Source organism: Protobothrops mucrosquamatus, unplaced genomic scaffold (assembly GCF_001527695.2).
Source record: "Protobothrops mucrosquamatus isolate PMUCROS unplaced genomic scaffold, P.Mucros_1.0 scaffold2381, whole genome shotgun sequence".
Classification (NCBI taxonomy): domain Eukaryota; kingdom Metazoa; phylum Chordata; class Lepidosauria; order Squamata; family Viperidae; genus Protobothrops; species Protobothrops mucrosquamatus.
Window position 1 is genome coordinate 61,282 of NW_015388455.1, and position 14,092 is coordinate 75,373.

Consider the following 14,092-nt stretch of genomic DNA (forward strand, 5'->3'; position numbering starts at 1 on the left):
CCTAGGATAATTTTTAAGAGGGGTTTTTTAGAGGGGTTTTTAATTACTTTTTAATTAGACAATTTAAATATTTCATTTTAATTAATTTTAACTTGTGATTGTTAGTGGTGTTTTTAATTGATTGTCAGCCGCCCTGAGTCCGCAAGGAGAAGGGCGGGATATAAATTCAAATAATAAATAAATAAATAAATAAATAAATCCCATCATATTCAGAAGGATTTTATTCAGAGTAGAAAGTGGTTAGGGTTATCATCAAAGTTTTCTTCTTCAGAATATAAATCTTTGTTTTTATAAAATGAAAGCATACACACAGAAAAAAAAATCTCATGGCTCCAGAGATTGCATTTCCTCCACATTGTGGATGGCCAACTCAGTGCAGGATTGCGTGGACCTCTCAAGTTTTCTTTTCTTGCAGGTTCCAGTTTAGTTTACTTCCCTTCTGAGGTAAAAAATGTATAGAAAATGTAGCATAAGCGTAGCATACTCTTTAAAATAAACAGGAAATGTCAGGTGTATCCAAATAATAATAAAGCAACTATGGCAAAAAAACCAAAACAAAGATAGCAGCAATAGTAATAAGCACCTTGGATGCAATTTCAAAACATCTGGAGCACCACATGAACACCATCGACACTGACAAAATCACCATCAGTTGATTACATCCTGTGACAATATCTTTAATATTATTAAACAACAACATCTGCCTGTCCCAGGTTCTTGGGAAGGACTGAATAGGTGGACAAAAATACCAAATGCAGTCTAAGCATCTGGCTGGCTCTGCTACCAACCATAATAATATATTAAATTTGTATTCCATGCGATTTCAGTAATTTACAGGGTTGTATGTACTCTTACTTCTATGGTGATCTTATACCCTTCCCCATATCCATTAAGTATAGCTGCTGGGTCCTCAAACATTGCTAACTGCTTTTCTACAGCAGAACCATGTTCTTAGTTATGAACGATACATAATTTGAGAGTTCAGTTCACCATCAAAATATGCATAAGGTCATCTGTATCATTTCAACAACAGAAACTTTTTGGGGTACCCTGAAGGCATTAAAGAAAGAGAGTTGGTCAGTTGATGGTGGTAAAAAAATCAGAGGCTGGTCACATCTTAACAGATAACTTGTGAATATAATGACAGTGAGAAAACAGTGAATGAAGAAAACAATACAAATTAAATAGCCTTAAGAGTCGTTTAGTATCTTCCATTAACTCAATTTATTGTGATCATCTTTAAGAGATTCTTTTGGTTTTCTTAGGATATGGTATGTGCCATTTTTAAACCTTATTAGGAATATACGCAAGAGAAAAGGGAAAAGGGGACAGAAATGGAGGACGAAAAGTCAGAACAAATCTGTTTCCTGTTAAGTGGAGGACTTGCTAAAAAAAAGGTCATTCAATATGCCAGGAAATTTGCATGATGGAAAATAAATGCAGACAATCACCTTTTACTAATATTACAACTGTTGAATAGTGGGTTCTTTTTTTACAGTAGATCTGCACTTTTGACTAAAATAAGGAAGCCAGCACTAATTTTAGCATCATAAAAAAAACCTCAGTTATTTTCCCCTCTGCAGTACCTGCCTGACCTTGGCTGATCTAAAAGAAAATAAAGAGTCAGTCACCTAGTTATAGTATTTGGGTGGGAGACCACTAAGAAATTCCAGAGCTGCAGTTTACACTGGAAAGTTCAAAAACAAATCAAAAAGATAATGATGGCAAGCTATATCCCAATCACTGCTAACCAACTTGACTCAAGGCTGTCCTTCCCTTTAACATAGCCCTGCAGTTAGAACTCAATTAATACCTGATATATTTTTCCCGTATAATTAGTTCTGAAGTTGTACTTTGAACTAAGAGTAATTGAGACACTCAAAAGACTAGTGCCATCCTGCAGAATAAGATCTACCTGAGCTAAAATGTATTTTTAACTAAATTTACTTCTGCTTCTCTGTCTCATGTTCATTCACAATATCATATGTTCTTTTTTTAAATTCTCAACTCTGAAGGAAAAAGCAAATCTTTGGGGCCTATAGGGGTGCCCCAAATCCCATGACAATGTATATCTCCCTTTTATCCGTTTCTCAAACCCTGAACAACCCAATTGCATTCCCTTTTATATTAATTATTCTATTGTAATCTTCCTTGCATGATTAAACAGAGGTGCAGAATTTCTGGTTCAACTTCTTGGGGAATGTAAAGGAGGAAGGATGTGAAAGGAGATAAATAAGAGGGTTTTAAAAAGGCTTTTAATGACACTTGTGAATAATGACTGCAGAAAGGGAATAGATTCCAAACATTGGCAAGAACCAGTTATTCTTATTTATTACAGTGAATGTTTCAAGAGGCATTTCGGTTCCCCCAGCACATTAGCTATACACTTCCTCACTCAGTGAACCCACAAGTCTTGACATCCAACAGCCTTTGTCTGAATTTAGCAGTCTCCATTTTACTTCCACGACTTTCTGAATTCAGCTCCTGACCATCATTCTGACCCGCAAGATTGGCGTCCTTCCCAGTCCTCGCTGCAAGCTCTCCATATTTTAATGTCCTACTATTCAAAATCTTTCCAAAGGAATCTGTCGGGATTTTAACTCATCCCTCAGACCACTTTATCTCACTTCCCCAATTTAAAAGCCAGTCATATTAAGTCACTTCTCCTAGTCTTTTCTCCCCAAACCCCAATTCTACTGCATAGTATAGTGCCTGACAATGTCATTCTTTCTCTTTGTTTTGATCCATGATCCTTCTTTGCTACTTCATTAAAGACTCAGAAAGAAGTACCCTCCTCAAATTCAGAACCCTGCAACTCATTTCTTTCTGCTTTAAATCAACCAATATGTAGAATACTTTAGATTCCAGTAAAATGATATGTTCTATTACAGATATTTCCATCTGGTCTTGCTTGAGAACTCAAGATATCTCATTAGATTCTTCACTTTCTGGAAGACTAGATGTAATCCCTCATTTCTAAAAGTTCAGAAGTCTTAATTTTGCATCCTTTCTTTCATGTCTTCCATCCCCAGTACAACTGGCTAGCTTTTCACAATACGCTAGATCAGGCTAAAAGTTTTAATTGTTGCACAAATCCAGCTATTTCCTTAGCACGTTGTAGGAACCATTGCATAATGTTAAACCATGTTGAACTCTCTGATCTGGGTTTAGAGTCTGGTATGATATGTGGTTCCAGCCATCCAGAAAGTTGCTTGACCTTAGATGGCTTTCACAGATGTTTCAAGAACTTGGCACCACTCCCCTCTTCAATTTTATTTGACTGTCTTTTGTTCCAACTTCTTGATGAAGGACTTAGTAACTAGTGTCTGATCCCTTTACTCTAAGGCTTTCTATACCAAGCAAATATTTTCCTTTCCATCTCTCCCACTGGTGAATATAGAAAAACGACCCTTTTTGTGGAGCTAAAATTGGGCTATTGCGGTTTTAATCCAGGCTTCATTGTGTTGCTCTCCTTGGTACTGAACTGCAGTATTGCATCCAGCAGTAGCAGCTGATGGAAAGAATACATAGGAGCAGGAACAGAAGCAGAAATGTTCTCCTACTTCCAGACCTTGCTGGCTGAGGTTACTCTATCGTGCTTTGCATTAAAAATAAGACAATATTCATGACTTCGCATAAGGTGTCATATAGGGATGATAAATGCAGTATCCCATTCAGCTATTACAGAGTAGAAGGACAAAAAAAGAAATAAGGCCAGTGAGGTTCTGTAAAGTGGTGTGTGTGTGTGTGTGTGTGTGTGTGTGTGTGTGTGTGTGTGTGTGTGTGTGTGTGTGTGTGTGTTGAAAAATGTGTGTGGGAATCCGGGGACATTGTAATTTCAGCATAATTACTTTTTTTCCATAGGAGCTTACAAATAAAAACAAGGGTTAAAGAAGAACAAAGATAGGACAATAGAGTCAAATCAAACTGGATGATGGCACACACACCCACAAAAAAGGAAAATGACAAAAGAGGGTTGACTTCATTCTTATCCCACTTTTCTAGCTCCTGGGCTCTTTCTTTTGCTGTGGCAAAAGTAAGGATGTACAGGTAGTCCTCGATTTGTGATCACAACTTTATGTTGCTAAGTGAGAAATTTGTTAAGTGAGCTTTGCCCCATTTGATGACTTTTCTTGCCACATTGGTTAAGTGAATCACTGCAGATGTTTAGTTAGTAACATGGTTGTTAAGTGAATCTGGCTTCCCCATTGACTTTGCTTGTCAAAAGATCGCAAAAGGGGATCACGTGACCCCGAGACATAGCAACCATCATAAATATGAACCAGTTGCCAAGCAGCTGAATTTTGATCACATGACCATGGGGATGCTGCAATGGTCATGTGTGACAAATGGTCATAAGACACTTTTTTCAATGGCACTGTAACTTTGAATGGTCACTAAATGAACTGTTGTAAGTCAAGGACTACCTGTACAGCAAACTTTGTGGAAAGAGGGGAGAGTCCTAGAGCATTTAGAGAAGCAGCAAGAACAAAGTAGTCCCTTGTTTTTCTAGATCAGGATTAGGGAACAATGGCCCTTTTATGACTTGTGGACATGCATGGCTGGCTCAGGAATTCTGGGAGTTGAAGTCCACAAGCCACAAAAGGGCCATCGTTCCCCACCCCTGATCTATATAGAAACTATCCTTATTTCCAAAGCTTTGTTTGCTACCTTTCACTTCCTCTCCTTTCACAGCATTGATCTTCTTATCAAGCCATAATAAATTAATTAGGTGCCACAAGGCTCTGGATGGCTTTTTTTACAGCCACAGACTATTCTTCTGGGGGTGGGGGGGAATACAGGCATTGCAAATAAATCACTGGAGAGGGATTATAGTTTAATTGCCATCAATATCCTTCATCTGCACTGCATTTGATGTTTACATATTTCACTATCTCCCCCCCCCCTTTTACTCATCTACTTACTTCGTTTCCTACCTCCCCATTAAAATAGATCTTGAAGAATGGAAAGTACATAAAGATTTAAAGTCATAACACTACTTCATTATATTATTTCCAGTCATAAACTATTATCCAATTTTACCTCAAAGTGGCTAGGGGGAGAGACTGTCTTTCCAAGAAATGTTACCTGCTCATCTCTGATACTGTAGGTCTGTACTTATTTGCCTGTTTCAGGGAATCTTACAAGCCTTCCAATAAGATCTATCCATCTGTATAGCCTGGTTGCCCTTTCTCTCTGCTTTAGAGAAACCATCAGCCCTAGGCTTTCCAAATCTGTCTCGTTCAACCAACATCAGCTCAGGTACTCATACATCCAGGCATCCAAGCTTGATGACCCAAGTAAATTCTTCTCCAGCAGCCTGCAATACCTCTCAGGCCTCAGTTAATCTCCAAGTAAATAGAGAGAAAGCTAAAATGATTGATAATTTAGAAAGAGTTTCTGATTCCCAGTCATAATAAGAAGGCTCTGTCATCTTAAATCTGAAACTGAAGGATGCTGGAGTTGAAAGTCTGATGATTCTGGGTTAAAAACAAACTCTGAATTGAACTTGGGCTCAGAGATTTCTTTGGTTAATCTGGAGGATTCTAGCAAAATGATTCCTGCAAAGCCTGAGCCCTGCTACCTTATCTTTTAATGAGACAGGCCCTAGCCTTTTCCTGAATATTTAGGAATATTCATTTCCTGTTTACACTATTTCAATCCTGTTCCTCCAACCGACTCATATTTTAATCCCAAGGAGAACAGTCTAAGACCACGGGCTACTCAAAAAGCCTTAGGTACATTCAGAGATTTCCAAACATGGTTAATTTATATGTAAGTGACATTAAGGCAAATATATCTTTTTGTCCTAGCCATTATTTTTTGGAGCATGCACCTACTCCACATCACATTTAACAGCCAAGGGGGCCATTTAGCCTTATTCTTTCTCATTAGTTTCTCTTCCCTAGAAACCAAACAACTGCACACACACAAAAAAGTATCTATTCCAACCTCCACACTACGAGTCCACTTGGCAAGAAATCGAAAGACGGAAAAGAGGTGTCTAAAGAGAGAGTTTCCACTTTGGTTCTCATATAAAAATAACTGACTAGGTAGTGCTTACAGCTTGCCTAATACACAAAGAATACCTCACCATATTCATTGGGTCTATGCTTAGGTTTTTCTTTCTCTCCCCTGCAGTTGCACAAGTTGTAGAATGGAAGCTCTGAACAGCTCAATTAAAGATAAAGTCATGTCAGGGAATAATGCTGGCTAAGTCAGGCTGTTTTTGAGAGATTTCAGAATAAAGTCCTATTTTTTGACCTTGTGCCCTATACCAAATGCGCACACATGCACACACATATACATTTATTTATTTATTTCCTTTCCTTCTTTCCACCCCTGCTGGATCTTCCATCTGCTACTGCAATATGTTTCTTCATTTATTTCAAAAAAGAAGGACTATTCCTGCACTGACAGAAGGACAGTCGTAGCCCTGGGAAAAGAGGGAAGGCAGGGGTTGGCTAGCCAAGGCAGCAGAGTCAATAACAGTCACAAGTGACAGGAATCCTGAGTTCCCTAGTAAATGTCCTAATGGTTTGGAGGGAATTCATAAGACCAAAAATTGGGGAGTTCTCTGGAAGAAGAGAAGTTTAAAAGATGGTGGTGAGTTGATCATGTCTTTCTGAGCATTTCACCCCTTCGCTGTGTGACATTGTGCTGGTCTCCTTCCTGCCTCACAAACACCTTCCGGGAACAGTTACATGAGTAATATCTATTCTCTTCCCCACGTATTCTGTCGCCAATCATGTCATGGCTCCCAGGAGACAGAAGTCATTATTTCTATCTGAATGCTTTGGGACTCCCAGCGCTGCCTGAAGAAAGTCCCATATAGACTATTCCTCATTACTTTTTGCAAGGGCAATGAATGCAGACTACAGCGTGTAGCATTAAGGGATGAGAGCACCATCAGCCTGCTTCCCCAAACCTCCAGCATCTGGAAAAGCTGTATGTGATACACACAGCTCTGGAAGTGGGTCAGAACCACTAGATGGTTTCTGGGAAAAGCACTCCTTTGGGATTTCAAAAGATCTGTCCCTGTTTCCGTTCCCTCCGTGGAGAATGCCATTCGTAAAAACAAGGTTCTGCCCAAACAGTTTCTCTACAGTAGAAGCATCACTCTAATCCTCAGTTTTCTCATTCTCCTCAACTCCCTCCCTTCCCTTGAATTCCTTGACTTTCCCCTTCATCTTTTCCTCCTCCTGCTCTCACCCCCCTCCAGTTCCTGGGCACCGCACTGCGCTTCAAAAAGGATTCTAGGATTCGCTTGTAGAAAGTGCTGACGGGACGGGAATTCTATGCAGTGCAGAGAGCAAGCAGCAAGCTTTTGCCCTGCAGAGGGGAGATGAGAGTAGAGACTGAAAGAGAGTTTTGCACACGAGTGTAAATATGAATGGGGAAATCTATGTATGTAGTTGTGTAAGCAAGGGCAATCATGCCTGCATTGTGTTATGACATGCATGCATCTGTGGTGTGTGTACCAAGCTCAAGTATGTGTGTAGCCTCGGACAGAATTTGCGCTGCCAAGGAAGATTTTGTTCCATGCATGTATAAAGGCATATTTCGTGCATAGCCTAGAGCTTTTCTGGGTGCATTAGAGCAAACAGTGTATGGGGATATAAATTCATCTTTGTATGAGATATACACACACATTAATATATAAACGTGCACCCAGAAAAAGTTTTTAGTGTACAACAAACATTTTATATAGAATGTGCTATGAAAGGGAGTGTGTAGTTGTATTTAAGTGGAGATATATGCAAAACTTTGTTTGCACCTTAATCTGCAATTAAACCAACTTAAATGTAATTGAAATTGGTAAATACAATTCCATTCAACACTGACCTTATTTGTACTGTAGGTAGATCGGCATTTGTACTGTAGGTGCGTGTGTAGAGCCGCAGAGAGATATGGACATGCACCCATGTTCTGTAATTTTCAAAGTGAGTTGTGGAAGGAATGCATAAATAGGTATAATCTCCCCAGAACCCAAGTTCATATAGGGCCTATAAAACTGCATACTGTACTGAGATGAATGTGTTAAATAGTGGTAGGCTGGCTATGGTTGGGAGAAACCTAATTTGGGGGGGAGGGGATTGGGGGGTGTATGCATGCAGAAGAAGTTGAAGTGAGAAAGTGATTTGTGTACACTTGTACACATGAGCATTAATTCAAAGCCTGGGGGAAAGTAAGTTGAAGATTGCATGTAAATATTTGCTTGTACATGGGACATACCTCAGAGGACAATGTCAGATCCCACGTGGTGACAAAGCATTTGGTAATGATGTAGCAGCTAAAACTCCTAGACAATCAGATCTTGTGTGAGTTGTGTGTATACCAATTGGGGAATGTGAATGAATGTGAAGTGCTCAGTATATGTGCAAGGGAGCACATGACTGTTTGCGTCATTGCTGGCTTTCACTGTTTTCTCAAGGGACTAAAATAGGAGAATGGTGTAACAGAAGGCGCGTGAATGCTGAGCCTGAAATCTTAACAGAATCCTTTCTGTTCTGGGCTCATTCATCCAAATTACTGATGTTAGGATAGTTAAAGCATTCAACATTTTGCTGAAAAAGACCAGAAATTCAAGAGGGAGGAAGGAAAAGTTTTACCATCTCAAAATTACCTTGTAAGGGGTTTTTAAATCCCTAGCTTCTTCCCTAAATGGCACAATGGTTTATGGACAAGTTGCATGGTTTACAACCTATAATTCCCAGTATGAAAAAAACAAAACAAAAAAATGGAACAAAGTTGACCTCAAAAGAGCCGTGACAGGATCACTGCAATTCTGCCCAAAAATAAACCAAAACACACATCAAGGGAAGATCTGCAACCTGCATTCACTATGCAGATTAAAGAACAAATATAGTCACAAGGGAGGGAAACTTGCTTGGGGTTGGGTTTTTTTTCATATTCAGGCTCAGAGTCTCAATTCAAAATGTTTACTTTTGTGTCACCTAAGCAAATTATGTACCTGCATAATGCAACTGTCAGTGGGTGAATGCTAAAATAGGTGTTATATTGTAATAATAGATTCCTATTCCTCTAAGGAATAAAGCAGGTTCTTTTCATTCTCCCCTCCCCAGTCATTTACTGCATCAGTTTTACAAGGTAGATTGGACTGAAAAAAGAATAATTGGCCCCAAATCATGGAATGAATTTCATAACTGACCAGCTAATGGAATACAGTTTTTCTCAAGTCCACCATCAGCTGAGAATTAATGAAGAATGAGTGGCTAGCCTAGAAAGTGTCCAACCTTGGCAACTTTAAGACTTGTGGACTTCAACTCCAGAATTCTGGGAGTTGAAGTTCACAAGTCTTACAGTTGTCAAGGTTGGACACCTCTGGGTTAGAGCATTAGGCTATGATGGGGATGCCTACTTATGAATCTTTTGTTTGTTATAAAATTCCCTGGGTGAGCTTGGACTTGTAATCTCAAAACTGTTGTACATAAAGCATAGAGGAATATGGACTCAGCTCAGTTTCTTTGGAGTAACGATGAGACAAAAATGTTAAAAAAAATGAGGATATTGGGGAATGGTCATACTATAGTTCCAAGAAAAGTTTCCTTCAAGGAAGACAATGTTGTCCATCCTCTCTCATGAGGCATGCAGAAACAGGCCTGGCTATCCCTACAAGATGTTGGGATTCCTCTAGTCTCTGATGGCTTTAAATCAAATTGGGGCCTCTAAATGCTAGTCAGAATTGTGGGAATTCCATCCCAACCTAGCTGAAGGGTACCCTATTTAAGAAGGCTGCTTTAGAAAGTGACCAGACCAACCTTCAATTGATGGCTATTAAACATGATGGCCAACTATTATGAATTCAAGGAGGAGGCATTGTTTAGAGTAGAGATTTGCCGAAAACCCTGGGTCCAGTCAAATGGAAAGAAAATATTGGGAAACAGGTCCCACCAAAGAACCATGATCCAAAAAAGGGCAGACACTAACAAGCTAGAACTGGGATTGGAAAACAAACTGGATTTATTGGTAGATCTTTATAGATATGCAATAGATCAGTAAGATTTTTTTTACTTTAATGACAGCAACAAGAAAACATATATATGCAGCATACATACACAAACATGGTTAGCACCCCTGAACCATAATAAATCAGATGCAGATCAATCCATTTAATAGGTAATAGAGTGCACAAATGGAATGCAATAAGCAGATAAGCCACCATCTCAGGATACTACTTAAAATAGATCTCTGTAACATAGGGGTTGATATACAATAAAACAGAGAAATGAAAGAAAAAATAATTATTATTTATTGCTACATAATTTTGTAGGTTTTTTTCTTCCAACGGCTATTAGACCTGTCTTAGATATGTTAAAATGGCAGAAACGACTGCAGGGGATGGGATATCATTTTTAAATGCAGATCCCTCCATTTGCTAAAAAAAACTTTTTGCATAAGAAGAAAACTAGGCTAACACATCAATATCTAATCTAATTGTCTAGGTATAGTATGAAGATTTTTTAAGTGGGCCACATTTTAAAAAATGAAATATGTCCTTCCCTTTTACCCCATACCTGCTTTCCCTCACTAACATTTGGGTGGAGAGGAAGAATAAGTAGGGTATTTTCTATCTCTTGGGATATTCTTAACAGCTATTTATTGAGGAGGGGGCAGTTATTGGGAAGGGACTGACTTTTGTAGGGTAAGTTCTTCCTTTTCTGGAAGAGTTTGTTCTTTTACAATTATGAGTTAGCACTAATGTTTTCCTTCCCTGTCCTTTCCTGTTTGACATTCTTGTCTCCCTGCTGTTCCTCTCTGTCTGCTTCTTCCCTGTACGCTTGTCCTTCTGCATCTCTCCAGTATGTGGCCTTTGCCTCCCTCTTCTTCATCCTCATCTCCATCACCACTTTCTGCTTAGAGACCCATGAGACTTTCAATCACTTCAAAAACAAGACAGAAATCATAAAGACGGGGAACAGTACCAGCATAAAGGTGGACTATGAGATGGAAACAGAACCCTTCCTCACCTACGTGGAAGGGATGTGCGTCATCTGGTTCACTTTTGAGTTTCTCATCCGCGTCATCTTTTGCCCAGACAAAATGGAATTCATCAAGAGCAGCCTCAACATCATCGACTTTGTGGCCATCCTGCCCTTCTACCTGGAAGTGGGCCTCAGTGGCCTCTCATCCAAAGCAGCCAAGGATGTGTTGGGCTTCCTGAGGGTGGTAAGATTTGTCCGGATCCTAAGGATCTTCAAGCTGACCCGGCATTTTGTAGGACTGAGAGTCCTAGGTCACACACTAAGGGCCAGCACCAATGAGTTCTTGCTCCTCATCATCTTCTTGGCCCTAGGGGTCTTGATCTTTGCCACCATGATCTATTATGCTGAAAGGATCGGTGCTGACCCAGACGACATAACGGGCAGCAAGCACACTGTCTTCAAGAACATCCCCATTGGGTTTTGGTGGGCTGTAGTGACCATGACGACTTTGGGCTATGGTGATATGTATCCTGAGACTTGGTCAGGCATGTTGGTGGGAGCACTGTGTGCCTTGGCTGGTGTGTTGACCATTGCCATGCCTGTGCCAGTCATCGTCAACAACTTTGGCATGTATTATTCGCTGGCTATGGCCAAGCAGAAACTACCAAAGAAAAAGAACAAGCACATCCCACGAGCCCCCCAACCCGGCTCACCCAACTACTGCAAACCGGACATGCAGTCCCCTCATCGCAGCAACCAGGGTGACTCATGCCCCCTGGCTCAAGAGGAGATAATCGAGATTAATCGGGCAGGTAAGGGGGAGACAGGATGGGCAGAAATAGTGAAAAATTACATCTATGTGAGTCAAATCTATATGCTCTTTGTGATTCTCAAACATTCTGGCATCTAAAGATACTCTTCCTGCTAAAAATATAATACTATAGGGAGGGAGGTACAAGTAGTCCTTGACTTACAACCACAATCGTGACCAGAATTTCTGTTGCTAAGCAAGGTGGTTATTGAGTTGTGCCCAATCTTACAACCTTCTTTGCCTCGGTTAAGCAAATCACTGCAATTGTTAAGTGAATCACATGGTCGTTAAGCAAATTCAGTCCCCCCCCCCTTTATTTTGCTTGTCAGAAACTGGCTGGGAAGATCACAGTTGGCGATCACATGATCCCAAGATGTTGCAACCATTGTAAATACATGCCGGTTGCCAAACTCTTGAATTCCGATCATGTGACTGTGGGGATGCTACAATGGTCCTAATTGTGAGGATCTGTTGTAAGCCAATTTTGCCTGAATCTTAAGTTCAAATAATTGCTAAATGGATGGTTGTAAATTGAGGACTACCTGTACACAGAACCAGGTAGATTGAGGAGGATTCCTGAGTATCTTAACAAAGCATGTTTTCAGTTCACATGGGCTTTTACCTATGTTGAGTCTCACTTTTGTACCTCTTAGTAACAGTGGAGCACACCCAAGAATTATTCATGTTTCCCAGCCTTTCTCAAGCTGGCTGGAGGTGAAGAGGGTTGTAGCCCAACAGTGTCTGGGATACCAAGTTTGCCCACAGGTGCATATGCTAGTTTGGGGCTATGTATTGCTAGAAAGATTAATAGGGGAGGTTTTCCAGGTGAGCTTACCAGAACATTGATGCTTCTCATTGAAAACATCTTGGTAAATGTGTGATAAAATTTTAAGTCAAAAAGTCAGCTACCAGGTGCTTGTAGGGACCATAACTATCATCCTCAGAAAGTTATGTGTGAAATACCTCAAATTACATTAGTCTTTTTAAAAAAAAAAGATGGCTGAAAACTTGTGGGATTGTAAACATCTGGCAAGATTTAAGTGCAGTTTTGCCTAAGAATGCTACACTCATAAAATCATGTATCAAAAGTTCATGCAAGAGTTTACAGCTTTGTATCACTATTTCTAAAATAGCTGGATTTTTAAAATTATTATTCACTCTGCTTTGGAATGGAGTTACATAATGCCTTAGGTTGCTAACTATAAAAAAGAAACAATAAGAGCAAAAAGATAATGTCCTCTGTATGTAAGCATATATAAGTACATAGTGCTACAGTACAAGTTCCTGTTGGTGTCTCAAGTGCAAAAATTGGAAATGCATACTCTGCATAGAATTTCTTCTGTGAGAAACTCTGTTTAATTTTTTAAAGCAAATTATTACCCCATATTCCCCTTTAAGTGAATCCCTGCCTCTCCATATATTGCTAAAATTCTTCATTCAACCTAGGCAATACTAATAGATGCTGGGAGGAGTTGTTTTAATTCAGAAACATCTGGAGACCATATCTATTTAAGATCATGAAGGCATAGGTGGAAAGATCTTGCGGAGTAAGAGACACAGAATAAAATTTTCAGTGACTCAAAGATGATTTTTTTTAGTTCCTTACATTGCTTCCAAGGGTGGTTCCTTTGTCCTTCCTATGCTTGACAAGATTTTCAAACAGTGACATAAATGTCCTTGGGATTCTCTTCCTCATTCTTCCCTTGCACATTTCTTTCTTTGTAGCAAAGAAAGTAACCGCCAGCCACTGAGCTGGTCCGAAGGATTGTGAATGATGGAGGGAAACCCTCCATCTGTATGATGTCATGTGACCTTGAGGAGGGACTCAGGAAATATGAAAAATAGGGGGCAGGACAAGTTGGGAACTACTGGCAATGGAAAGCCACTTGGCCTGTAGCTCTTCAAAACACTTCCAAACTATCCCTCCCAGAAATCTCTCTGGAGTATCTGCTGAGCTAAGAGTTAATCATCTCATGTGAGAAGATCTTCACGAGCCACAATAAGATGCAGGCAAAGAAGGTTGACTGCAATATTGGATTGGTGCAGCCCTTACATATATGACTTTGCCCTTCTCAAGGCATTAAAGAGGAAACGTTTGAAGCTTCTATTTTCCTGTTAATCAAAATCATTTTTACACGAAATTAAACATGTACTCTTATTCAATAATAAGTAATATTCAATAAGTTCAATAAATAATATGAGACCCTCTCATCTGCGTTAAATCTAGCCTGATTTACATTCGGATGCTTGGCAACTGATTCATACTTATGACATTCACAGTGTCCCAGGGTCATGTGATCACCTTTTGCAACTTTTTGACAAACAAAGTCAATGG

The 14,092-nt window shown here is 39.7% G+C and overlaps 1 protein-coding gene across 1 annotated transcript in view; it reads left to right on the forward strand.

The window, feature by feature from the left end:
- Nucleotides 1–14,092, forward strand: part of LOC107295530 (potassium voltage-gated channel subfamily C member 3-like) — an 87,269-nt gene that overhangs the window by 21,473 nt on the left and 51,704 nt on the right. The window contains exon 3 of the mRNA XM_015824855.1: nucleotides 10,825–11,758. Within this exon, the coding sequence (XP_015680341.1) occupies nucleotides 10,825–11,758 (934 nt within the window). The remainder of the gene's footprint in view (nucleotides 1–10,824; nucleotides 11,759–14,092) is intronic.